Below are 27,994 nucleotides of genomic sequence, written 5' to 3' on the forward strand. Positions count from 1 at the left end.
GATGTTGACATTCAACAAAGCCATTTATAAATGCAGTGCATCTTGGTTGATGTCACTCCTTTCAGCATTCTCCCCCATCCCTCCCAATCCTTCCCCTCCTCTTACTTTTCTTATTTTTGTTGACCATGAATGATGGAGAGCTTTTAAGAGGTAAACACTTTTGGAATCACTGTGAAGAGTGAGTTCATGGTAGCCAGACTTGGTGGTGTTTCTGACTGGTTTTGCATGTCTTTGCAGAACAAGACTCCATGTGCACTCATCCTTACACCCACAAGAGAGCTGGCCATCCAGATAGAAAGACAAGCCAAAGAGCTGATGAGCGGTCTGCCACACATGAAGACCGTGCTCCTTGTGGGAGGCTTGCCCCTGCCCCCGCAGCTCCATCGCCTGCGACAGCGTGTTAAGGTAGGCGCCCCTTTGACCAGAGTGTCTTTGAAAGTTTGTAAACAATAGACGTATTGGGATTATTTTACTCTTGAAGAGCAATGCTGATGTTAGGTAGCTTTTAAATTTTTACCTATGCCAAATGAAGGATGTGACAGATTCAAGACATGTACAATGTAACTTTGAGAAATTACAAAGATGATGGGGCCAAGAGTTTGGCTTAGCGGTAGAGTGCTTACCTAGTGTGCATAAAGCCCTGGGTTTGATTCCTTGATACCACATACACAGGAAAAGCCAGATGCAGTGCTGTGGCTCAAGAAGTAGAACACTTGCCTCGAGAAAGCTGAAGGTCAGTACCTAGGCCCTGTCTTTGTTTCAGAATCTAATAGTTTATTTTGTATTGCCATTCTTATAAGTGTACTAGGTACTGGTAGCTTATACTTGTAATCCTTGCTGTCCTGGAGGCTGGGATCTGAAGATCATGGTCTAAGCTGGACCAGGCAGGAAAGTCTGTGAACACCAAAAAAACAGAGCTGTGGCTCTCATGGAGCAGCATCCTTGAGAGAAAAAGTCAAGTAAGAACTCAAGCCTCAGCACCCTCACACACATGCACAGACACACACATACATACACACATTACATATCATATGTGTGTGTATGTTCTGCATTGACGAGTGCCTGGTTTTCAATATTTAATTGCAGTGTGGTGGTTCTCACATATTTTTATTAAAAACAAAACAAATCTCAAATTTAAAGGTAGTAATATAATGTAAAAAACATTTTTCTCCTCCCAAGCTTCTTGGAAGTTGTTGACTTGATATCGCTCCATCTGTCTTTTGTTTTTTTTTTTAATCTTGCCAGTCCTGGAGCCTAGGGCCTAGGCAATGTCCCTGGGCTGCTTTTTGTTCAAAGCTAGCACTTTACCACTTGAGCCACAGCACCACTTCTAGCTTTTTCTGTGTATGTGGTATTGAGGAATCAGACCCACGGCTTAGTGCATGCTAGGCAAGCACCCTAATACTGGGCCACACTCTGGGTCCAAGCCTGTGGTAGTTTAATGGAGTTAAGACTCTCACAGACTTTTTTGCCTGAGCTAGCTTCAAACCTCGATCCTCAGCTCTCAGTCTCCTGTGTAGCCAGGATTGCAGGTGTGAGTCACTGGCATCCAGGTTCACTTTCGGTATGTATTAGTTTGACCAGTCCCCCGTGTGTGTGTGACCCTACTCTCAGCATCCCCACTGCCCCACTTAGACAGTGATGCCCAGTTAGACCCTGCTCTTTCCCTCCGCCATGCTTCAGCCCCTGTGCTGGCACCCCTCCCCTGCTGGGACCTCCCTTATGGCTGCCACACTCACTCCTTGCACCAGCCCAGCTCCTTCTGAGGAAAAAAAAAATCACTGAGATATTTTTTCAAGAGCTAGGGCAAAACGAAGAGCTTTTCATGTAAACAAAACTATCTACTAATACACTGTCTAAAGAAGCTTTGAAACAAAGATCTGCTATTAAAAAAAAGAAGGTAATTCCAGAATGTGTGGCATGGTAGAAAGAATGGTAACAGAGATAAAGGTGAGCCCGAGGGTAAACAAACATTGATTGGATGAAGATAGTAATAATAGCCAGGCATCAGTGGCTCACATTTACAATCGTAGCTACTCAGGAGGCTGAGAGCTGGAGGATTATAATTTAAAGCCAAGCTGGGAAGAAAAAATACATGATACTCCATCTCTAATTAACTAGCAAAATGCACAGCTAGAAGCGTGTATCAAATAATTGAGTGCTAGCCAAGCAAGCAAGTATAAGGCCCTGAATTTAAATCCTGGTATCAGCAAACAAACAAACGAGCATAGTAATAACAGTGAATAATCTGTAAGTTAGAAAGAAAAGGAAAATCTTGGTCAAAAAACGAAGCAGAAAAGTAGAGGGCAGAATTGATAGGTATCAAAACATTTGTCCTTGATAGTCCAATATAAAGGGAAAAGGTGTTAATTATTATATACTTTTATTGAATTACAGGACTATTGCCTGGCAATAGTGGTGATATAGGCATGTAATCTCAGGCAGAAGATTGAGGGTTCAAGTCCAGTCTGAGCCACATAGAGAGTTCCAGGCTAACCTGCACTATTAAGCACATCTTAAAAATAAGCAAAAATTCAAGGAAAGCATTGCAAGAATAAATTTTTTTAATTAAAAAAAAGCTTTTAACTATAAATTAGTAGAAGAAAGAAGAAACAGGAGTAAACTCAACTGAGAATAGTTAAACAGATTGGAGTGTTTGTGACGAGCGCCATAGTTCTGTGGATTCAGATCCTATAACCTGAGATTCTGTAAAGAGTACAGCTGAACTTACTAGATCAGTTGTAATGCCACATTACAGCAGGCACTCTCTCATTTAACCCTGTCGTAATTATTGTCATTCCCCTTTCATGGATGAGCTTATAGATACACCAGTGTTTAATGCTAAAACCAGGATTGCTCATGAGCTTCTTTTCACCAAAGAGGCTTCACTTAGTGCATTATAAAGCTCTTTAGAGCCTTGAGTACCCGATCTGTTCTATTTTGCCTTGTTCTTTGCCAGTATTAGGGTTTGAACTCAGGACCTCAAGCTCTTGCTTCACTTTTTCTCTCAAGACCAGTGCTCTGTCACTTGTCAAGCCCATACTTACAGCTTTTGGCTGGTAATTAGGCATGAGTCTCACAGATTTTTCTATTGTGGCTGGCTTTGAATTGTGATCTTCATCTCTCATCCTCCTATGTAGTAAGAATTACAGGCATGTATTAGGTCCAGACCTGTTAGAGCCAAATACCATAGTGGTTGGATTGCCTGCAGAGCCTTCCTGATTCCTGTTAGTTTTTAAGATCCTCGCCTCCCTGTCTATTTGTAAATCTCGCAGCCTCCTAGTTTTAAGAATGTCTGACACTTTTCCTTCTGCCTAGACTGGATAGACTCCAGTCTGACTGGCAGGTGTTCAAGGAGCAGGACCTATGTCTGGCTTATTTCACACAGTCTCTAACACATATTAGCCACTCAATAAAAAAAAAATTGAATGAATATATGTTTTCTAATTCTTAAATTCATTTTTTTTCAGATTATCATAGCAACCCCTGGGCGGCTTCTGGATATCATAAAACAGAGCTCTGTAACCCTCTCTGGTATAAAAATTGTTGTAGTTGATGAGGTAGGTATTCAAAAATCATTAGTAATGTAACTATATAATTTTTAAAAAGTATATTATAGTCATAATTTTAGTGCATATCCTTGGACACATTCTGCTCAAGGATAGCATTCTACCACTTGAGCTACAGTGCCACTTATGGCTTTTTCTGTGTATGTGGTTCCTGGGAATTGAACTCAGGGCTTTATGCATGCTAGGCGAGTACGCTCCCAGCCATAATTGTGGCTTTTGCACTAAGATGAAGTTTAAGTGTACAAATATAGTCTAATTATTAGATTATATTCCATCATGCAGACAAGCCTGAGTGCACAGAACCTTGTGCCAGCCAACCCGATGGGCTGTTCCTACAGGCAGAGCACATGTCCCTTCTCACACATCTTACCAGCTGTGCCAGACAGACATGTTGCCAGGGGCTGTAGCCAGGCCCTCAAGAATAAAGTGTGCATGTTCTCACCATCTGTGAAATGAGATTGGGCGAGGTGTCTCATCCTCTAGAGCACATGAACTTCGTGTTTAGACCTGAGTCTCAGCCCCAAGATACTTCATTATGTATTTGCAAATATTCTTTTTTTTTTTGCCAGTCCTAGGGCTTGAACTCAGGGTCTAGGCACTGCCCTTGAGCTTCTTTTGCTCAAGGCTAGCCCTCTTTAACACTTGAGTCACAGCACCACTTCCAGCTTCTTCTGTGTGTGTAGTATTGAACCCAGGTCTTTGTGCATGCTAGGTAAGTACTCCACCACTTGACCAGACTCCTGTCCCCAAATAGTCTAAAATTTGAAGAAATAAAAAAGCCATCTGAAATCCATGCATTTCTGATTGCAGGCATTTTGGGTAAGAGAAATGGAGCCAGTTTTATCATCTCACCTATAAAGGGGAAAAAAAACGTAAGGCTTAAAGCTAGTGAACTTACTTAAGGTCATGAAAGGTGCTAGAGTTGAGCCTCAGTTGTTATGGTTCTGATTTTTAAAATATTTCATAGGAAAGATATTAAAATAAAAATCCAAAAGTTTAAAAAAGTGTTCGTCTCAGTGGATAATATACAGTGCCTTACTTTTCAGATTGTTCACTCTCTTATTATTTCCAAGTTATAGGAGACTGGATTATATTTAGTGATCAATATAGCCTTAACTTTTACTGAGCCTTATTGATGGATATTTAGAGTGTACACAGCTTTTCTGCAGTAATCAATGCTACAATAGCCATCTTCTGCATATCCTTGTGAGCATTTAGGTCTGCAGTTTGTAAAGCTATATAAAAATGTCCTGGCTGGATGAACAGTGGCTTGTACCTGTACCTGTCCTTTAGCTACTCAGGAGCTAAGCAAGTCCCTGATTGTGGCGTTTAAAAAGAAAAAAAAAAAAAGCAAACCCCAGCTTCTCCTTTATCTTTTGACCTTGTGCCATATTTATCTGTGTAAGAGTGTATAGATTTTTAATGTCATTAATTGCATCATTCTTGTCCTGGTTGGGTCTAGGTTTTAGTGTCAAGCACACACCACTTTACAGTGCTTTTGTTTTAGGCGGATACCATGTTAAAGATGGGCTTCCAGCAGCAAGTACTTGACGTGCTGGAAAATGTTCCGAACGACTGCCAGACCATGTTGGTTTCTGCCACAATCCCCGCCAGCATAGAGCAGCTGGCCAGCCAGCTCCTGCACAGCCCCGTGAGAGTCACCACCGGCCAGAGGAACCTGCCCAGCCCCGCTGTGCGGCAGATCATCCTGTGGGTGGAAGACCCCGCCAAAAAGAAAAAACTATTTGAAATCTTAAATGTGAGTCAAGAAGCAAAGCGGGCCACATTGTTTTGGGTCTGGGCTTGGAGAATGATTTTTAAATGTAGTTTTTGGAAGAATTTGGCATAGATGTTGTTGGATAATAAACTGCTTTACTCATGTCAAAATTCTGTGAAGATCAGATACATTTTTTTTTCTTTTTTTGTTCGGCCCTGGGGCTTGAACTCTGGGCCTGGGTGCTGTACCTGAGCTCTTCAGCTCAAGGCTAGTGCTCTACCACTTGAGCCACAGCGCCACTTCTGGTTTTCTGGTAGTTAATTGGAGATAAGAGACTCATGGGCTGGCTTTGCACCTTGATCCTCAGATCTAAGCCTCCTGAATAGCTAGGATTACAGGTGTGAGCCACTGGTGCCCAGCTAATCAGATAAATTTTTACAGGTGAAAATATGTTGTGTAAATGAAGAGTTAGGGATTCATTTGTGTGAGAAGGTTTTGTTCTATTTCATTTTGTGTTCTGGTCCTGGGGCTTGAACTCAGGGCCTGGGCACTCTCCTTTAGCTTCTTTGCAAGCGCTCTACCACTTGAGCCACAGCTTCACTTCTGCCTTTTTGCTAGTTAGCTAGAGATAAGAATCTCACTGAGTTTCCTGCCTGGGCTGACTTTGAACCTTGGTCCTCAGATTTCAGCCCCCTGAATAGCTAGGATTGTATGTGTGAGCCACCAGTGCCTGGCTTCTGCATGTTTTATTTTTTTATTAATATACTGTGCTGTTACTATCGAGGTGATACACGGAGGGGTTATATTTACATGCATCAGGTAAGAAGTGCATTTCCTCTTGTATAGTGTCATCATTTCTGTCATTCTCATTCCCTCCCTCCCATCTCTACCCGTGAGTTGAATAGGGTCGAGTGGGCTCCACTGCTGCACTCACCCCTTTTCCTCAAATTTTGTGCCCTCCCTCCACCCTCCTGCAGATAGGCGTGTGAATATATTATATGTAAGGTAAAAATGACAAAATAATTAGCAAAACAAAAAAAGGAAGTAATAGTCTTTTGTTTCCATGTCTTGGAGTTTGTTTCAGTATGTGCATTATTTTTGTTTCTGCCTATAGAAGGCATTCATTTTAGCCACTTGTGCCTTTTTTTCCTCAAACAGTATTTATAAACTTTATTCATGAACTTACTATCTTTAAGTAGCTGGACTGAGGGGTTTCAGTTTATGACTGTAATGCATCTTGATTATGGTTGCCACTGTCATCATTCCAATCATTCTATAAAATTCCTAGCTTGCACAAATACTTTCAGGAAAACTTTTCCACTGTAAATAATCTCTTGTAGATAAGTTTAAGTATCTTTCTGGTTTTTCAGGACCGGAAGCTCTTTCAGCCTCCAGTGTTAGTGTTTGTGGACTGCAGATTAGGAGCAGATCTGTTAAGTGAAGCTGTTGAGAAAATCACAGGACTGAAAAGCACCTCTATACATTCAGAAAAGCCGCAGGTGGAAAGGAAAAACATACTGAAGGTCAGCCGCTCACCGTTCTGCCTTCTATTTCCTACAGATTTGTTCTGTCTCATGTCTGTGAGATGCCATATGATCAGCTAGGCTGTGCTTTGGTTTGTGGGATAAGTATTTTTGGAGGAATTGGGGTTTGAATTCAGAGCCTCGTGAGGGCTAGGCAAGTACTCTACAACTGAGCCAAGACTGAAGCCCTTTTTTTGTGCTAGTTATTATTATTGTTGTTGTTATTGTTATTAAGGTGATGTACAGGGGGTTTAGTTACCTCAGAAGGGAGCATTTCTTTTTGGTCAGTGTCCCTTCTTCCCTTGCTCTCTTCTAGTTATTCCCTCCTGTCCTTACCCACAAATTACATCATTCATTTTCTCAACATAGTGTCTAATGGGTAGTGCAGCATTTGTTTACTCTCTGTCCCTCCATTTTTGTGCCCCCCTTACTTCAGGAACATAAATGAGCAAACAAGACAAAAAGAAAAGAAAAAACAGAAACAGAAAACGCTCTTGTCTCCATTTCCCGGAGTTCATTTGGATCAATATTACTTTATGTGATCAGAGGCACATAGGCATTGCATCTTTGTGCTCCTCCCCTAAGAATAGCCTCCTTTGGTTTCATCAAGTGTGAATGCCTAGGTCCTGTATCATTCGTTATGTCCCAGTGATTTTAGATCTGGCTTCTGCATATGAGAAAAAAACATGCATGTTTGTATCTCTGAGCTTAGCTTACTTCATTTACCATGATTTGTTCTAGTTCCATCTATTTCCCTGCAAATGACATGATATAATTCTTTCTAATGGCTGTGTAAAATTTCTAAGTACCACATTTTTTGGATCCATTCATTTATTGTAGAGCATCTTGTTTTTCCCATAATTTGGCTATTGCGAATAGTGCAGCAATGAACATGGGTGTGCAAGTGTCTTTACCGTATCCTGGCTTGTGGTATTCTGGGTAGATGCCCAGGATGTGCTGGTTATTTTTGAGACAGAGTATTACTTCATGCCCGGGCACATGCCTGGACTGCAGTCTGCCTATTTTAGGCTTCTCCTTTAGCTAGAATGACAGGGGAGCATCACTATGCATGACTTCTTTCTGTTGTAATCCTAGCCAGATGCTGATGACTTACACTTACAGTCTACTCAGGAGGCTGAAATCGAGAGGATCAAGGTTCAAAGCTATCCTGGGCAGAAAGGTCCTCAAGATTTCATCTCCAATTAATTAGTGGGGGGAAAAAAAAAGTCAAGCTGGAAGCATGGCTCTAGTTGTAGAACTCCAACAGTGAACACAAAAACCGAGTGTAAGATCCTGGAATTTAAGCCCCACACCAGCATAAAAAAAATGAACTAGAAATACATATGTATATGTGCATGAGTGCATACCCTCACCACTGAAGAAATCAGAATTATAGGAAGCCACATACACTAATTGTGAATACTGTACTTTGTTATTTTTGGGAAGGGATTACTGGACGGAGACTACGAGGTGGTGGTGAGCAGTGGGGTTCTAGGACGGGGCCTTGACCTGGTCAGCGTGAAACTGGTCGTGAACTTTGACATGCCTTCTAGCATGGATGAGTATGTGCATCAGGTAAGTCTCTCTCCCACTGGGTCCTTAGGGCTACGGCTGGGGAAGGAATGGTCAGCGTGCTCTCAAGACGCAAAGCAGGCCAAAAGGCAGAGCTTAAGCTCCAGAGCACCTACCTAGCAAGGCTCTGGGCTCTGAAGTTTAAGCCCAAGTATACTACCACTGAAAAAAAGTACAAAAAAGTGTTATATATTTTTGCTTTTTACTTCTTACACACACACACACACACACACACATACACACACACACATTTGCCTTTTAAAAACAGAAAATAACTTAAAATATTAGTTTAAAAAGACTGTAGGTACTATTTAGTGCTATTTTTTTTCCTTCTTGTTCTTTTTTTTTTTTTCCCCCCAGTGAGCATATCATCATCAAAGAGAGCCCTGTTTGGAAGGATTGTGCTAAGTTGTTATACTTGGCCAAAGTCAGGTTGATCCTTCTAAGTATTTGTTTTTTTAGGAATCTCGTCTCCATCTCCTCTCGTGTCCTTGTTTGTTCTGCCCTGTCACCTTCTACAGTGTCTTTCTTTCCTCTGCTGCCAGAGACAACAATGGTTTCTCTTTCTGGCTGCAGCTGCCCGTCTTCCCTGGGCCTCCTTCCCTGGGTGTCGTTTCCAAACCCCCGCAAGGAAAGCTTTCCCTGGGGGTTCTTAGAGTCACTCAACCTGGCCGCAGTGGCTTGAATCTCTGCAGAAACACTTGATGTCTGGAATGCACTACTGGTTCTTTTGTTTCTTCAGACTCGGATACTACCTCGGGACTCTAGTTCTCTCCTTCTCTTCCGTGTGTGCACCAGTACTTGAGCTTGAACTCAGCTCCTGAGCACTGTCTCTAAGCTTCTCTGCTAAAAGCTAGAGCTCATCCACTTGAGCCACAACTCCATGTCCAGCTTTTTGGTAGTTGGTTGGTGATAAGAGTCTTATAGGGCCGGGAGTTTGGCCTAGTGGTTAAAGTGCTTGCCTAGCATGCATGAAGACCCGGGTTCGATTCCTCGGTACCACATATATAGAAAAAAGCTGGAAGTGGTGCTGAGGCTCAAGTGGTAGAGCTCTAGCTTTGAGAAAGTCCAAGGACAGTGCTCAGGTCCTGAGCTCAAGCCCAGGACTGGCAAAAAAAAAAAAAGAGTCTTATAGACTTCATTGCCTGGGCTGGCTTTGAACCATATCATCAGTTCTTGGCCTCCTGAGTAGCCAGAATTACAGGTATGGGCCACTGGTGCCCAATATCTAGTTTTCTTTTTTCTTTTTCTTTTTCTTTTTTTCTCATTTACCAGCACATCAGGCACTGAATACCCTCAGTTATTTGCTCAAATATCTGAACTCTGTTTTCTTTCAAGTGTTTAATAGCTTCAGATGGAAATCATTCTAAAATCCTGACATATGAAGAAGTTGCTTTGCTTTGAACATGTGCTGATTATACTTACTAGACTTTGTTGAGGCCTCCCAGGCCTACTTTTTGGAGCTCTGTTTCTCCTTTGTATCAGGTGGCCACGAGAGGCCACCAGGAGGGCAGGGCTTTCACCTCCAGTTCCAAGGGGTGTGTCCTATTTCCTGGTTTCGGAAACTGACATACCTATGCATATAACTAATTAATGCAAATAAATAGAAGATAGAGTCTTTTTTTTTCTTTTTTGTGAGTCCTGGGGCTTCAACTCAGGGTCTGGGCATTGTCCTTGGGCTTTCTCAAGGCTAGTGTACTACTGCTCGTGCCATACTACCACTTCCAGCTTTTTCTGTGTATGTGGTACCGAGTTCCTGGCCCAGAAAATAGTCTTTTGTCATCCTTTTCTACCTAGAAGTGGTTACCATGGTAACAGTACAGAAAATGTCAATATAATAAAATGAGAATAAAATGTGCAAATGACAAAAAAAGAAAATGTCAATATAGATATATATATATATACATATGTATATATATATATATATACACATATATATATAGGCTCACAAGTTACCTGCACACAGGTACAGATTTATACATGAGCACTTACCCCACACGTAGAATGGGGACTGTGTCACGCCTGCAATTCTCAACCTGTCGTACTAAATATACCCTAGACGCCTCTCCAGGTCAGCATGCATAGTAGGTACCATGTGACAAGTGTGAATGTGTCATGTGGTGGCTTACTCTATGACCAGGCTTGCTGAATGTTTGTCTGTCTTGTCCCGTTTCAACAACTACGAAGTAACAGGTTGTAGGAATGTGCTGTTGTTTATTTTACAAACTCTTTATGGACATTTCTAGTATTTGTTATTAGATAATGCCCACTAAGTACCTGGTAGCACCTCTCTATGCCTCCTTTCTCAAGGTATATGATGGATGCACACACACACACACACACACACACACACACACACACACACAGAAGTGCTCACTTCACAGTATTCTGACGCATAGTTCAAAAGATGCTAGCAGTAGTGTAGGTTGGTGGTTGGAGTTCATGCTTACCCTGCAAAAGATCCTGGGTTTGATTCCTAGCACAAATAAATCAATAGAACTGCCCAAATGAACGTTAATCTGCATAAAAATCTTTATATACCAGTCTTCCTTTTCCTTCTGGGGACGTGAAGTTGTCCAGGGCCCTTTGCACACATCCTTGTGTTTCCTTTTAGGTGGGAAGAGTGGGGCGGCTAGGCCAAAGTGGAACAGCGATTACTTTCATCAATAATAACTCCAAAAGACTTTTCTGGGATATCGCTAAGAGGGTAAAGCCCACAGGATCCATTCTCCCCCCACAGCTCCTAAACTCCCCCTACCTTCATGAGCAGAAGAGGAAGGAGCAGCAGAAAGACAGACAGGCGCAAAGCGATCTGGTCACCGGTGCCAACCTGATGGACATAATTAGGAAACATGATAAAAACAGTTCTCAGAAGTGATTTGCTGGGGCACTGTCAGACGTTGTTTTCTGTGAGGACAACAGACTTGCCCTGAATTATTACTCCCTGCTGTCAATGAGAATTAACATGAAACAGATGACTCTTTGTGATAGGAGTTTTTAAATTTGTTAAGATTTATATCAGATATTGTATTTATTTCTCTTCCTAATTCTCATAAATCAAAGGCAAATTCAGAAGATATATTGTTAAATAAATTGTTTTCTCCTCTGAACAAGTTTTTTTTTCCTATTTTGGTTTTAATAAATAATCCTCAGAGCCACTGTCAGAACATTGTACAGCAGAGCACCCCTCTCACAAAGGTGCTTCTTAAAAACTCCCATCACCACAGTGCAGTAAGCATGGGACACTCAGTTGTGCTTGAGTCAGTATTATTCCAAAGTACATAACTGACACTGGGAATCAATCAGGCTACTCTGAAACATAAGGACAGAATGTTTATATTCTTCAATGAACTATTTTTATATACTTAATACAAGCTGTCGATCAGAGTGTTATACTAACGCTGATTTCCTTTTCCACTTTTGTGCTCGTGCTATTTTGCTAAGTCAATGCATAGCTTTAAAGACTGGCAAGAAGAATGGCATTCATACATCTGTGCTCCTCTTTCAGAGCCGTTCACATTTCAGGAGACTGGAATAGTATGGCTCAAGGTTCACAGATGCTGACCCTGAAACAAGCTTTATAGCTCCAGCATTTTCTCGAGAGTTATGGGAGAGTTTTCTCTCATAGGAGCTCTAGTATATAAAGTGTGTTAACCTTCCCCTTCTGTGACATAAATGGCAAGGGAGGAAAAATATTTTAGATCACATTTCCAAAGGTTGCAGTTCACCATGGCAGGGGGGGATGTGTAGAGCAGCTTACCTCATGGCAGCCAGGAAGCAGAGAGAACAGGAGAGGGCAAAGTGCGGAGGTTGGAGGGAGGGGGGAGGGGGAGGATGTTGTGCTTTGAAGCTCTCTTTTGCTTCTTTTATACCACCTGGGGCCCCAGCCTAGATGCTGACACCACTCACCTTCAGAACAGGTCTTGTGCTTCATTATTGCTTTCTGGAAATGCTCTCACTAACACCCTAGAGGTGGGCTTTCCTAATCTCTTAGATGCTGCTCTGTCCCATCAGAATGAGGGTAGATTGTTCATATTGTCTTCATCCAAGGGCAAAAAGGAGCCAGAGGTTCTCCAAGTATATGAACTCTTAGGACTCTGCTTCAGTGGTTTGGATCTCTGCTCATGGTTGAGTGGTGAGTGCATTTGATTTCAAAGGATCAAGGATAAGCAACTGTTCAGGTCCCAGAGTCCTGTAGCCAAGGTAAATTGGAAGATTAAAGTCAAAAGCAGGCTGGGAGTTTGGCCTAGTGGTAGAGTGCCTGCCTAGCATGCACGAAGACTCGGGTTCGATTTCTCGGTACCACATACATAGAAAAAAGCCCAAAGTGTTGCTGAGGCTCAAGTGGTAGAGCTCTGGCCTTGAGAAAGCCCAAGGACAGTGCTTATGCCCTGAGCTCAAGCCCAGGACTGGCAAAAAATAAAAATAAAAAAATAAAGTCAAAAGCATTAACACAATGCTTCAGCTGCATTAAGTGCCTTAGAGAGGTTGACAGTACTTACTAGAGCAGAGAATAGTTATATTGTTTTTCTGGGTGGTGGGAGTGGTTTGAACTCAGGGCCTCATGCTGGCTAAGCAGCTGTTCTATCACATAAGCCATACCCCCAACCCTGAGGGCAGATTTTCACTGGATATAGCAAGCCCTTTTATCAACAAGTTCTTGGGATACCCAGAAAAATCAGGTGACTTTGTGAATCCGCATTTATAGGAGACTGGACTGAGATGAAAATAGGGGCTGTTGGGTAGATCAAAACTCTCTGGTCATTGTAAGTTGTGGGCAGTTAGGCTTTGAGCCATAGCGCCACTTCTGTTTTTTCTGGTGGTTAATAGGAGATTGAGTCTTCCAGACTCTTCCTGGGATGGCTTTGAAACATGATCCTCAGATCTCAGCCTCTTGAGTAGCTTAGATTACAAGCAAGAACTACTGGCACTGGGCTTAAGATGCTACTTTTTTTCTTGGTATCAGTGGCCCATGTCTGTAATCCTTGCTACCCAAGAGGCTTAATATCTAGAAGAGGGCAGTGGGAGGCCAGCCTGGCAAAAAGGTCTCCAAAATAACCAGAAAGCCAGCGTGGAGGCATGGCTCGAGCAGTAGAGTGGTAGCTGAGTGAACAAACTGAATAAGCACAGGCCCTGAATTCAATCTCTGATACTTGTTTAGCATAATTGATTAATTAAAATACTACTTTAAAAATTAACGTCATATAGGGCCGGGAGTTTGGTCTAGTGGTAGAGTGCTCGCCTCACTTGCACAAAACCCTAGGTTCTATTCCTTGGTACCACGTACACAGAAAAAGCCGGAAGTGGCTCTGTGGCCCAAGTGGCAGAGCCTTGAGCAAAAAATGTCCGAGAACAGTGCCCAGGCCCTGAGTTCAAGACCCAGGACTGACAAAACAACAAAAAAATTAATATCACTTAATGAAAGAAAGGACATGAGGTATATGTAGCAGAAAGGAAGGACATGCGTCCTGAAAAAAAAGAGTTACTTCTTCCTGAGAACACCAGTGGACTGCTGGTAACTCACACCTGTAATCCTAGCTGAGGACTGCTGTTCAAAGCCAGTCTGGGCAGGAGAAGCTGTAAGACTCTTATCTCCATTAACCACCAGAAAGTGGAAAGTGGAGCTATGGTTCAAAGTGGTAGAGTGCTAGCCTTAAACACAAAAGGTCAGGGACAGCACCCAGAACCTGAGGTAAAGCCCCATGACCAACAAAATAAATACAATTTTGAGATAGATGTGTGTGCAATTTTAATTAGCAGAAATGAGTAACTATATAGAATCAAATCCATTTATTTTATTCACCCACTAATTGTATTGAATTAACTTTTAGACTACCTTATTACCAAATCAAAGCAAATGTCTTTCATATATTAAATGCTTTAGTTATAAGTGGTTTTTAGACTCTAGAATATTTTGTGCCAATTTATAATGGTATTTTGTGTCATTCTAGTAATATTCATAATACTAAACACATTTATCACATCAAATTTTTTTAACAAAAGGTTTACTTTTGTGATTTCATAACATCATCACGAAAAAAACCCTTGCACATTGCCACATATTTCTCATTTACATTGGTCTATTTAATTTGGTTTTATTGCATCTAAACTGAATACACCACTGTATTTTCTGATAAAAAAAATATTACTCAAGCTGGGCGCAGTAGCCTGTAATCCTCGCTACTCAGGAGACTGAGATATGAGGATCATAGTTCAAAGCTATCCTGGGCACAAAGTCCATGAGAGTCTTATCTCCCATTAACCATCAGAGAAAACCAGAAGTGGTGCTGTGGCTCAAGGGGTAGAGCAGTAACTTTGAGCTGAAGAGCTCAGGGACAATGCCCAGGCCTATGGCTGGCAAAAAAAAATACAGATAGATAGATAGATAGATAGATAGATAGATAGATAGATAGATAGATAGATAGATAGCTTAGATAGTGCTCTTCTGTGGGGTTCATATTGACACATTCCATACGCAGACTGCAGTGGTATATTCCATGCATCACAACCAACACAAAGTTCATTCCATGACCGGAGATGTTATACAAGAAGGGAGAAGTCACCTAAGGTGAATTTGCTGGCAGCCTCAAGTCAAGCAACTCTAGACAGATAGGGCTCCTTTATGCCTCCCAGGGAAGCTTACAATGACCCTGAGGCTCCAGGATAAAGTGTGAAAACCAGACAAGAGATAAGAAAGCATGCTTCTCTTCTCCTGGCTGTGCCAGCAGGTTTTTTTTTTTTTTTTTTTTTTTTTTTTTTTGCCAGTCCTGGGCTTGAGCTCAGGGCCTGAGCACTGTCCTTGGACTTTTTCAAGGCTAGCACTCTACCACTTGAGCCTCAGCACCACTTCTGGCTTTTTTCTATGTATGTGGTACCGAGGAATCGAACCCGTCTTCTTGCATGCTAGGCAAGCACTGTACCACTAGGTCAAACTCCCAGCCCCGCCAGCAGTTATTTTATAGTTATATAATGTGTGGCGTGTTGTGTGTGTGTGTGTGTGTGTGTGTGTGTGTGTGTGTGTGTGTGTGTGTGTGTGTGTGTTGTTGGACCAAATTACAAATAGACATAAGACAAATGTCTGCTTCTGTAGTGGTTTACAGAGAATAATTTTTGTATTTATTTTAATTTAATTTATTTATTTTGTCAATCAGGGCGCTTGAACTCGGCCTGGAATCTTTCCCTGAGCTCTTTAGCTCAAGGCTAGTACTCTACCACTTGAGCCACAGCGCCATACCCAATTTACTGGTGGTTAATTAGAGGTAAGAGTCTCATAGACTTTAGTGCCTGGGCTGGCTTTGAACCTCGATCCTCAGATCTCAGCCTCCTGAGTAGCTAGGGTTACAGGTGTGAGTCACTGGGGCTCGTCCAGAGAATAATTTTGAAAGTGAATTTTAAATGTGGAAAAGTGTAAATCATATCTGTATGTTTCTCATTTCATCTCAGTAAGATAAATAGTTGGCAATGCTGGTTCCTGTTACACAGCCCAGGAGTGTTTTAATTAGGACAAACTAATTACTATTTCCATCTTTTGCTTTGCTTCTTTATAAAATGAGGTTTGTCTTAAGGTTCTGAGTCTATTTTGGGGGTGGGAGATAAGCCCTGGGGCTTGAACTCAGGGCCCTAGGTACTGTCCCTGAGCTCTTTTTGCTCAAGGCTTGAGCTCTGCCACTCAACCACAGCACCACTTCCAGGTTTTTGAGTGGTTAATTAGAGATAAGTCTCTGGGACTTTTCTACCTTTCTTGACCTTCAAATCTCAGCATCCTGAGTAGCTAGAATTATAGGTGTGAGCCACCCACACCCTTCCTGAAGTCTTAAATCTCTGCTGTCCTTCATATTTTTAAGTTTCTATCTCTATCTATGGAATTTCCTTCAAAATAACAAGCGCTGGACAGGGTAGATGAGGCAAGATTAGGCAGAAACTAGAGCTCCCCTGTAATCCTAACTACTCTGGAGGTGACAACTTAAACATAGCCTAAGGGTAATTTTGTGCAACATTTTTAGAGAGCCTGTGTTTTGATGGAGACGCACAGTGATGAGGGGGTGCAGGGGAGGGACTTAACTCTCTAAGTCCCCTTACGCTTCAGACTTGTCAAGGACAAAAATCACTGCTATTCTTTCCCTAGTAAATTTGCCTGTAAACTTTCCTATCACTTTCACTATGTTTGCATCTTGCCTGAATTCTTCTCTTGCCACCCTCAAGGATCAGATTGATTAGCTGCACTGACTTTCTGGGAACCATCTCATGGCTGATTTACCATGTAGGATTTTCCACTGATCTACATGTCACTGGGTACAACATTTGGGATCCTGGGACATGTCGGAATTGGGGGTTTCGATTCCAGATGCTTCATCTGTGTGTATCATTTCCAGTCTCTGCCTTCCACATGCTCCCTAGCTGAGTCATGTTTAAGTTACCACCTTCAGATGACTCACTTTCCCCGTCCACACTGCTCTCCCCAACCCCCATCTCTTCATGCTGGAGACTCTGGTGATGGTGACTCATCTTCTCCCTTGTCTCCTGACCTGCTTAGTCACCAAACTCTGCCAGGGTTCCTTCAAAATGGCCCTCTCTCCATAGTAGCACCTTGTGTGTAGATTACACTTGGCATCGGCCATTCTAATTCTGGATCCCTCTTGCTTTGTAGTCTCCCATTCATCTCCCTCTCCCCCTCCTCCCCAGATGCATTTCATGGTTTCTGTGTTCCCTCCCTGCTCAGAACCCTTTGAGCTCCCTGTTGAAGCATCACCAGACCTGAATTCTTTTGGCTATTTTCTCTGAATCCCTGCCTCCCCACTCAAGTTCACACTGCCTGTCTAGGGCACACCCAGGCACACACCATTTGCCTGGGCTCAACACACACACACACACACACACACACACACACACACACACACACTCACAACTCTGAACAACCTGCAAGGGACTGGGCAGTTATCAGGTCTCCTGTGGAATAATTAACTGCTGGCAGGAAGACATGATGTTTCACTGATGAGCTCTCTGGACTAAAGGAAACCAGGAAATCTGCTCTAGAAAGCTAGGGGCAGGGATAGTTTCTGTGCTCCTTCCCCTTCTGTGTTGATCCTAGTGATGTTTACATGGAATTACAGAGCACTTAGGTGCCAGATGAGAATCTGGAGCTGGTAGGAAGGTGAGTTCAGAAAGGAAGGTTACCTTTTAGAATTTACCATTCTGCTGTCATGTATGAGGCAATGGACAGCATTAAATTCAATTCAGCTCTTTGGGAAGTGGAAGGTGAGAGATATATAATAAATGTGTTAGGAGTTTTTTTTGTTGTTTTTTGTTTTTTTTTTGCCAGTCCTGGGCATGAGCTCAGGGCCTGAGCACTGTCCCTGGATTTTCTCAAGGCTAGAGCTCTACCACTTGAGCCACAGCACCACTTCTGGCTTTTTGCTATATATGTGGTACCGAGGAATCAAACCCGGGTCTTCGTGCATGGTAGGCAAGCACTCTACCACTAGGCCAAACTCCCGGCCTAGGGTTTTTTTTTAAGAGCAATTTATGACTTCTTTAATTGAAAAAGTATAAATGGTGCAGAAATGTTTTGATTGAAAATAACATTTTCTAAATGAACTCCAGGAAATGGAAACAGCAAAAAAATAAAAAGAACATTTTCTATAAAGACTCCTCTTTTGGAGGAATAGCCTATGTTGGGGAGAGAGCTGTATGTTCTTCTTGTAAGTTCTTTCAAAGCTTTGGGTTTGTGGATGTGTAGCAAGGACTTACAGCCAGCTTTTGGTAAAAAGCATGAAGCCTCCCAGTGGGACTGCATATACCCAATAGGTAGCTAAAAACAGAAAAAAAGAGCTGGGTGTGGTGACTCAGGCCTTGTAATCCTAGCTATTCAGGAGGCTGAGATCTGAGGATCTCAGTTCAAAGCCAGTCCAAGCACTAAAGTCTGAGAGACTCTTATCTCCAATTAACCACCAGGAAACTGGAAGTGGCGCTGTGGCTCAAGAGGCAGTGTGCTAATCTTGAGCTGAAGAGCTCAGGGACAATGCCTAGGCCCAGAGTTCAAGCCCCATATGGACAGAAAAAAAAAGTGATTTGTAGAAGCCCCCATGTCAGATGGGGAACCCCAGCTTAAACAAACCCAGTGCTGTCATTGTCTCTCTGCTGCAGCCATCTTGAATTACAGGAATAGTGGACCTTGGCCAGCAGATCATCCCAGGATGACCCCGGAAGCTAAAGCAATGAAAACTAAGGCCCATTAGCTCTCCAAACCATTAGCAATCATCGCCTGACGGGCACTAAATTGCCTGTCTGAAGTGGTAAGACTTTGCCGAGCCTCACTGTACAGGCATGGAACCAAATGGCCACAGTTTGGGCGGGCTCTAGTCCTTCCCTCACTCGAGCCTGTGTCAGGACCCCAAAGATGGAGCTGCCTGCTCTTCCAGATGTAGAAATGTACATTTCTTTCTGATTTTACCACTAATTTGACCTTTGGTTTCCAAGACATTTGTTTAAAAAATAGCGACTAAAAAAAGAAAGAAAGAAAGAAAATCTACACAGGAATGTTTCTCTATCCAACGTTACTCACATTGGAATTATAGAGCATTTGGCTGCTGGCTGAAAAACAGGAGCTGGTAGGAAGGTGAGTTTGGAAACTAGGGTGAGATTTTAGGACTGAAGGTCTTGCAGTGAGGGGAGTCGGTGGGTAGAGAGCTGGGTAGTGTACAGGTCTGTGATCAAAGGAACGAGACTGACAGAAAAGCAGAGATCAAACAAAGCTTTATTCCTCGCCTAAGCATCACACTGACCAGTCAGGGCCATCTCCAAGATGTGAGAGAGGGACCCCGCCTAATCTCACAGGCTACTTTTATAGGTCACCAGCCATGCGGTTGGGCTTGGCCATATGCAGGTGGCCAATAGAATCTCAGCACCTATAGGAAAGTTGCTTGGTCACATAGCGCCATATGTGAGTGACCACTGATACCTTTGAACTGACCTATCATCTCTGTTGGCTTAGGTGCAGTACCCTGACAAAGGGAGGGGGAAGGAGCTCTCTCTACTCTGGCAGACAAAGGGAGGAGGGAAGAACTCTCATTCTTGAGTGCTTTTTACTAATTGGATGTCTCCACCTGGTCTGGCTGCCCCTGTATTCTGAGCTCAGTTATCAGGGGATTGCATGCCAGACTTCATGGCTTTCTGTGCTTGTTTTTCTGAGGACTTCTTTATGGTCTGGGTTAGTTACTTATGAGCAGGACCAGATCGAGTTTAATGCGTAATCAACAGAATGGCTGCTCAGTTAAAAAATGGGGTTTCTCTGGCTATATGGGTCCTTACAGGTAGGCAGGGACTTCTCAAGTTGGGCCTAGGACTTTCCAGAATCACGCAGAAGAGAGTGACCCTATGTGTTTTATAAGGAGTGTAGTTTAATTTCATGAGGCAAAATAGCACTGGGTTAAGAAATAGTTTCTATATTGACGTCTCATTCATAGATGGGAAGTACTACATATAAAATTATAATGCTCTCAAAACTTTAGCAAATTAAGGCCATGGACAAAGCAAGAGACCCTACTTGAGGAAAAGAAGTATGGGGTGTGGATCAAATGGTAGAGACCTGGAAAGCATGGTGTTTTGAGTTCCAATACCTCTAGTACTTCCCAAGAATGAGTTGAGGAAGGTAAGACTTGGAAGAAATGTAACAACTCAGAGGGTGACTGATGCTCTGGTGCCATGGATTACTCTGCTAACACAATTGAGAGGAGAGAGCAGAAGGCAGGCAAATGGAAAAGGAAAGGATGGGGGGAAGGTTGAGCTAATTGTGTTCTCTCAGGTAGATTCAGGTTATTATCCACCATAAAAGATGCTAATGATTCAATTACTTCTAAGATAATAGACTCAAGAGTTCCTTTCTAACTAATAATAGGCACCATTTCTCTGACAAATGAGAGCTATTGTGCATTGAAATGTAGTTAGTGATTCTTTAAGGAATTGGAGGGGCAGAGAAGAACTAAGGCTTAGATAACATATTCTGGCATCAACAGCACTGCACTGTGGTGATTAACCTGTTACATCCTCACAAAAACCCTGCGAAGACCTATTCTAGCTCAGGAGGCTGAGATCTGAGGATTGCAGTTCAAAGCCAGCCCAAGCAGAAAAGTCCAAGAGACTCTTTTCTCTGATTAACCAGCAAAAAGCCAGAAGTGGAGCTGTGGCTCAAGTGGTAGAATGCCAGCTTTGAGAGTAAAAGCTAAGAGACAACATGCAGGCCCTGAGATCAAGTTCCAGTACTGGTAGGCATGGGGAGGACCAAGCCCTGGCTTAGGTACCATTTGTATTGGTCATGTTTTGGATCAGAGGGATTCCCTCAGCACACACAAGTCAGAGGCAGAACAGGGATCCAGCATTTAGCATTTATTTGGGCTTTAGAATCTGGATACAGAGCCATACCCCTTGCTCAGTTTTGGTACACATGTGCAACATGGCTGTCACAGCATTGGCCAGTCTCCTTTCTCCTCGAAGCAGGGACCATTTCTTCTGCTGAAAAGCAAGATGAGGAGAGCTGGAGAAAGATCTGGCTGATTCTTTCCTCCATTTCAACCCCTGCTTTTGCCTTCTAAATCCTCAACTGCTGGAGTGTCACAGGCCACTTCCTCCATGCCTGAATCGTTTTCTTTTTCCTTTTTTTTTTTGCCAATCTTGGGCTTGAGCTCAGGGCCTGAGCACTGTCCTTGGACTTTCTCAAAGCTAGCACTCTACCACTTGAGCCTCAGCACCATTTCCGGCTTTTTTTTTTATGTATGTGGTACCGAGGAATCGAACCTGGGTCTTCTTGCATGCTAGGCAAACACTCTACCACTAGGCCAAACTCCCGGCCCTGAATCATTTTCTTTTTCTTCTTTTTCCTTTTCTTTTTCTCCCCCCATCAGGCATGGGGCTTGAACTCTGGGCCTGGGCACTGTTCCTGAGCTCTTTAGCTCAAGTCTAGTACTGTACCACTTGAGCCACAATGCCACTTCTGGTTTTCTGGGGGTTCAATTGTGATAAGATTCTTATGGACTTTGGTGCCAGCGCTGGCTTTGAATCACGATCCTTAGATCTCAGCCTCCTGAGTAGCTAGGATTATAAGCGTGAGCCACTGGCGCCCAGCTCCTTTTCTTTCTTGAAAGAACAATTACGTATTCTATTTGGATAAATTATACATGGTAGACTTTCAGGAGTCAAGAAATAGGAACTGACAGTAGTTAAACGCTATATGTCAGGTAAACATACTATCTCATTTAGTCCTCCCAACAACTCACTGGGTAAGTACTATTATCCTTTACAGCTGAAGAAACTGAGGCTGAGGGGACTAGATCAAGTTGCTCACAGCCATTAAGCTAAGTAATGGGTCTGGAACCCAAACCCAGGCAGTGTGCTGTAGAGTGTGATTGTAGAAGAGGAGATGAGCATCCACAGTAGTACACACATGGTGTTTCCTGGACTATATAAAGGCACACTAGAGCCCAGCCAAAGCCCTGAGGACAAAGCTTAGTGATGAACCTTGCCTACCAAGAGAAGATGAACAAAGTTAGATTGAAGCCCAGGACCCATTGGTAGGATGGCTCTCATGGGATGGTTTTGTGCTGTTGGCCAGTGAAGAAGTATAAGCAGAGGCATAGTGGTTCTCCTACACCTGCAGACACCTGGAGACTCGATCAGTGATCTTCACTTCCATCCACCTGACCCCCAGCTACCAGAAAAGACAGCTACCAGATTACTGATCCCCAGCCTCAAAATGACTGTCAGCTCCATGATCTAGTCTCTGCACCCCCAACCCCCCCCATGGCAGCCATGAGAGCCTCACCTCCCAACTGACCAGCACCTTCTTTGGTCTCTAAGGCCTCTATCTCTCCAGCTGTCTGCAAAGCCTAATCATCATTTTGGTTAAGCACAGAATCAGATGGCCGGGAATGGGTTCAGAGACTCAGTGTGTGGCTCTAAGTGGGGGCAAGGCATCCATGGCAACAGGACACTACCACCAACCTCTTCAAGTAAAACCAATGCCAGGTGGGGAATGGTGGCACACATCTGTAATCCCAGCACTCAGGAGGCTGAGGCAGAAGGATTAGGAGTTTGAGACCATGGGCTACATAGCAAGAGCCTATCTCCAAAAGAAAAGAACGGTGCAGTACGAGGAAGTGGAAGTTGCCACGGGACCCAGCAAGGTTATCTTTGCTTGGGATGGTGCAGGTGGAGGAAGGAGAGAGTGGGTGGACAGTGAAGACAGGAACCCCATGCCCACTGTCAACGCATTTCACCTCTCGGTGAAAACCCTTTTCTTCCCAAGCAAAGGAGGCAGAAAGGAGAGCGTAACCTAGAGCAGATTCTTGCAGAGCAGAGCAAAGGACTGGATTGAGGAGAAAACTCTTGTCTCTGAGTAAGAACCCCTTCCCTTCTCACAGCCCCCAAGCATCCACTAGAGTAGGAGGATCTCAGCTTCAGAGACCTAGCCTCAGCACAGAAAAGCAGCTGTCCTGTCCTGTCCTGGGAGCATGTCTCATTCTCATCACCCCATCCGGGTCTCTCTCATCCCCAGGGAGGGAGCTAGGTTTACAGAGGACCCTGTGAAGGGCGGTCAGCTGCTACATTCCAGGAATGGACCAGATTACCAAAGATTGGAAAAGTTTAGGAAAACAGGGGCAGAAAGGAGGCTAATGAAATTCAATCTCACAAAGAGTAAGGTCAGGCTTTAAAGTTGATTCCCTAAAACACTCAGTGGAGCCTGAATAGGTAGAATTGCAGATTACAATGAGAAAAGCACCCCTGGGCAAGAAAATGATACCCAGAGTCTCACTGCTGCAAACCAAGGGAGTTCCTTCTAGAATGGAGGAAGTAATGGCTTCTAATTGTTGTTATGTCTCATTTAGGATCCTTTGTGCCAGCCTGGGTGTGCAGTTTCCTCCAAGCCCCAGAACAACAGCATTAAAAGGGAAAGAAGAGAGAGGTTTGGGAAAAGGGGTGGATCTGGGCTCTGAACATCTCTGAACATGGCTGCCATCATCTGAGCAGGCACCTTTCCCTTTTTCTGAGCTCAGAACACAGAGAAGCAATCCTTGCCTCAGGAATCAGAGAAGGGTCCCACAAGTCTTTTCAGGCCTGTGTTCTTTCTCTTTTTACTTATGCATATTGCTCTATAAAGTTTCGAGATGTATTCTGAGGAGAAGGCATTGGGTTTACCTAAGTAGAAAGGAAATGGGATAAATTTGAAGTAAACATTAACTTGAACCCAGTCACATATATGAGATGTTTGTTTGTTTTTGTATCAGTACTGGAGCTTGAATTCAGAGCCTGTGCTCTGTCGCTTAGATTGTTTTGTCAAAGCTAGTGCTTTACCACTTGAGCCAAAGCTCCACTTCTGGCTTTTGATTGGTTAATTAGAAATAAGAGTTCTAGGTACTTTTTTTTGCTTGGGCTGGCTTCAAATCTCAATCAATATATTTTGAACATCCTATGACCCTCATTCCTACTGAACAAGGAAACAAGGAAAGCGTCAAAGTGAGCGAGAGACACACAAAGAACAAGAGGGCAAGAGGGAGAGAGACCGAGACCTTTATGTGTCCTGCCACGAGACACTAAAATGTGTTTATTTCTATAAATTCAGAATTCTCAATGAATAAAACATACACTGAATCTAAAAAGAAAAAAGTCAATGATTTCAACGGTTCTCTGCTGCTTATCACATTTCTTGATACAGTGGGTCAAATAAACACTGCAAAGCTGACTTCCTGTTTCCTTCCCTTAGGCCGCAGCCCCATAGCTGTGGCTCCCAGTCCAGCAGGGTCTGGGTGCAGAGGGGAACTTTCAGCCCTTGCTCCCTGGGGTCCCTTGGGAGTCTCAGGGGGAGGGACACCCAATAAACTCAGCCCTTGTGCTCACTTTTCTTTCCTCGGGAATCCAGTCCCCAGGCTGCCTGGGGCCCAGTGGTGGCCATCTGGGCCTGGGGAGGGCGTGTGGCACTGTTAGCGCCTTTTGAAAGCTGAGAGAATGGAACTGAACGGCCCCCACGGCAGTGCCAATAATCCTCAGTGTTCATCACAGAAGACAAAAAACACGGTCCTGGGTTCATCTCCATGCCAGAGGAGACAGGAGAGAGACTGTGAGCTCTCTGTGGCTGCATTGGTGGTATTGGTGGGGGGGGGGAGATTTAAAAAAAACAAACAAACCCACAACTCCCCCCACTGAGTCTGAGCACTGACTGGACTGTGGTCTATTTTTTTTTTTTTAAGTAATAATAAGGCTTATGTCTGCTGGTGAAGGCCTGTGGATGAGTGTGGAATTATTCATGAAGCTGCAGACTGGAGATATAAGCCCTCTCTCCAGTGGGAGGGCTGAGTTTATGTAGACTTATTGTAGTCCAGGTGGCTTCTTACTTGGCAGCTACCCTTTCATAATCATACACATGGAAAGCAATCCTTTGACAAAAGTTTTTAGTACAATTAAAAAAATTGTATGACTTTTATTATGCACAACATAAAGGTAAAGAGAACATTGGCTTGTGAGAATGAGTTAGAAATGCAGAGAAACTGGAAAGAAGAAATCTAGGTAGAAGCTACTGGAAAAATACAGACAAAAGATAACGAAGCAAGCTTTATATGCATCGTTCTCTTGCAATGTTTTTCTCTTTTAAATAGATATATGAGTTACATGAGTCAGGTAAGTGGTGCATTTCTTTTGGGGCAAGGTCACTCCTTATCTCACTCTCTCCCAGTTTTATGCAATTTTTTATAAAGGAGAAATTGTCAGGTGCTGGTGGCTTATGTCTAATCCTAGCTACTCAGGAGGCTGAGATCCGAGGGTAGAGTTTCAAAATCAACACAGACAGTGAAGTCCATGCTTTCTTATTTCCTGTTAACTCCAAAGAGTCAAAAGTGGAAAGTGTAGCTAAAGTAGTAGAGCACCAACCTTGAGCAAAAAAAGCTAAATCAGAGTACAAAGCTGAGTTCAAACCCTAGGATCAGCTCACATAAAAGGAGAAAATTCATTTAAATAAATACACAGTTTAAATCAAAATACAAAAAACAATAATAGCATTTTTTAAAGGGCAGTTGTGCCTAAAATCTGAGCTATTCAGGAAGCTGAGATCTGAGAATCAAGATTTGAAAGGGAAGCCAGGCACAGTATCTCACACCTGTAATCCTAGCTACTCAGGAGGCTGAGATCTGAGGATCAAGGTTCATAGCCAGCCCGGGCACAAAAGGACCTGAGATCCTTATCTCCTATGAACCTCTAGAAAACAGGAAGTGGGGCTTGGCTCAAGAGTAGGGAGGTAGCCTTGAGCTGAAGAGCTCAGGGATAACATCCAGGAGATCAAGCCCCATGACCCACCAAAGAAAGAAAGAAAGAAAGAAAGAAAGAAAGAAAGAAAGAAAGAAAGAAAGAAAGAAAGAAAGAAAGAAAGAAAGAAAGAAAGAAAGAAAGAAAGAAAGAAAGAAAGAAAGAAAGAAAGAAAGAGAAAGAAAGAAAGAAAGAAAGAAAGAAAGAAAGAAAGAAAGAAAGAAAGAAAGGAATTAACTCCCTCAGGTGTCAAGAAAAGAGACAAACAAGATCAAAGATGGCAGCAAGTCAGTTTACTCACTTCTGCACCAAAGGATGTGTCGAATTCTCCCTAGCACAGGACAGGCACCCTGGGTCTGCTCCACTTCTATCTCAACTCAGTTGGTCATTCTGGCCCTTGGTCTCTGGCTCTTGTGTTCACATTGGCTAACAGAGTGATGAGCTGATACAAGAAGTCAAAGAGCACTCCAGCTATCAGTGAAAAAGTTCCCATGGGGTGGGGTGGGGGAGCAGGAAGAGAGAAGAGAACTGGTTTTTTGTTGTTGTTGTTTTGTTTTTTGTTGTTATTGTTGTTTTGTTTTTTGTTTTTTAAACCTCATTTGTAAGGACTCAGACCCTTAACACAGCTGGCTGGTTACGAACGTACAGCTGATAGTTTGAAGTCAAGAAGCAAATAATTCCAGGAAATAGAACTATCAGGAAACAGAAGTACAATTTGGTAACTGGTTACAAGATAGAGAGACTCTAGTGTGTCAGAATACAGGTTAGACTGCTTTCTCTCACAAGGCCCTAAGTTCAAGCCTCAGTATCAGCGTGCGCGTGCGTACACACATACACACACACACACACACACACACACGCACAGAGCCAAAGGACTTCCTTCTAGAAAGACATTCTAGACTAGTAACATTTATCAGTAAAACTTTTTTTTTTCCAGTCCTGGGGCTTGAACTCAGGACCTGGGCACTGTCCTTGGAGACCTTTTGGGTTTTTTTTGCTCAAGGCTAGCACTCTGCTACTTGAGCCACAGCATCACTTCCAACTTTTTCTGTGTATGTGGTACTGAGGACTCAAACCCAGGGCTTCATGGTTGCTAGGCAAGCACTCTACCATTAGGCTACACTCCTGGTCCTATCAGCAAAACAGTTACAAACTGCAGAGCATCAGTGGCTCATACCTGTTGTCATCTTAGCTAGTCAGGAGACTGAGATCTGAGGATCAGGTCTCAAAGTCAGCCTGGGCAGGAAAGTCCATAAGCTTCTTAACTCCAGTTAACTACAGAAGAAAGAAAAACGCTGGAGTGGAACTGTGGCTAAAGTGATAGAGCACTTACGTTGAGCAAAACAGCTCAGGACATCACCCAGGCCCCAAGTTCAAGCCCCAGAACCCGCAGAAGAAAAATTTACAAACTATTTAGGGGACCGCTGATGAATCCATATGCATCTCATTCCTCGATAAATCTAACCATTCTTGGAGAACAATTTATCATTCTAGTTAAGAGGAGTCAACAGCATGTTTTGCCACGATATCAAAAATGACCTCCAACCCCTCTGTCCAAGCACAGTGGGGAGAAGACCCCTGAAGAGGGGTTGAAGCTAGCCTTCCAGAACATTCCTTCTCCCTACACAAGCTTTCCAGAAGGCCCAGAACATCCCTTATGTAAAAATCAGCTACTTGAGAGGCGCTGGGAGTGACAGTCATTTTTAAATCTTATTAATCTTCCCTGGAATAAACCCAGCTTAATTCAAAGAGCAAAAGAGTGCTCTGTTACAACACTCTAATCCCTGAGTTAATTCATTTATACTTAAAGAAGGATTATTCAATATAATTGCTTCTTTTAACATGACTGGCAGAAGTCTTTGGAGTGTGTCACTGGGTTATCAGCGACCAGACCAAAACAAGCCCCATCATCGCAGTCTTGTACCAGGCCCCGGACACTTGGTCAAACAGCCATTTGAACTTAGAAGGAAAATGCAAATTGTCACAGATCAAAACTCTCTTCCTGTTCATCCAGTTTAACTCTTGTGTCACAGAAATGTGAGAAGCAGAAAGAATTATTGTGGAAACAGCTGCACAGGACAGAAATGGAGAGTTCAGGCCATAGAACTGAATCTCCTGGGTTCCCAGCCTGGCTGTGTTTTAATAGATGTGTACCACCAAGCAGGTTACTTGTTTGGAAAGTTGATTTCCTGCATCTGGAAAATAGCAATAAGTGTCGTGGCACCAAGCCCCTAGGATTATGTTTTGTGCCAGGAAGCCTGTGCTAGGATGGTTTGACAGGTGAGAATAGACCTTGTCTGTGGCCCCTATATGAAGTGTACTTGTTTACG

General features: G+C 43.1%; 1 protein-coding gene across 6 annotated transcripts in view; it reads left to right on the forward strand.

The window, feature by feature from the left end:
- The window catches only part of Ddx59 (DEAD-box helicase 59), a 32,747-nt gene extending 8,799 nt beyond the window's left edge, over positions 1–23,948 (forward strand). For 4 of the 6 annotated variants that reach the window (XM_090341452.1, XM_090341449.1, XM_090341451.1 and 1 more), the window contains exons 3-8: positions 238–405; positions 3,471–3,560; positions 5,077–5,328; positions 6,657–6,809; positions 8,256–8,384; positions 10,996–11,477. In XM_090341452.1, coding sequence (XP_090197578.1) covers positions 238–405; positions 3,471–3,560; positions 5,077–5,328; positions 6,657–6,809; positions 8,256–8,384; positions 10,996–11,259 — 1,056 coding nt within the window. In that variant the 3' untranslated portion in view covers positions 11,260–11,477. Of the gene's footprint in view, positions 1–237; positions 406–3,470; positions 3,561–5,076; positions 5,329–6,656; positions 6,810–8,255; positions 8,385–10,995; positions 11,479–23,257 lie in introns of those variants that run through there. The other 2 variants (XM_090341454.1, XM_090341453.1) reach the window with 2 other exon arrangements.
- The last annotated feature ends 4,046 nt before the right edge of the window (positions 23,949–27,994 follow it).

Source organism: Megascapheus bottae, chromosome 10 (genome assembly GCF_031878675.1).
Source record: "Megascapheus bottae isolate mThoBot1 chromosome 10, mThoBot2.hap1, whole genome shotgun sequence".
Taxonomy (NCBI): Eukaryota; Metazoa; Chordata; class Mammalia; order Rodentia; family Geomyidae; genus Megascapheus; species Megascapheus bottae.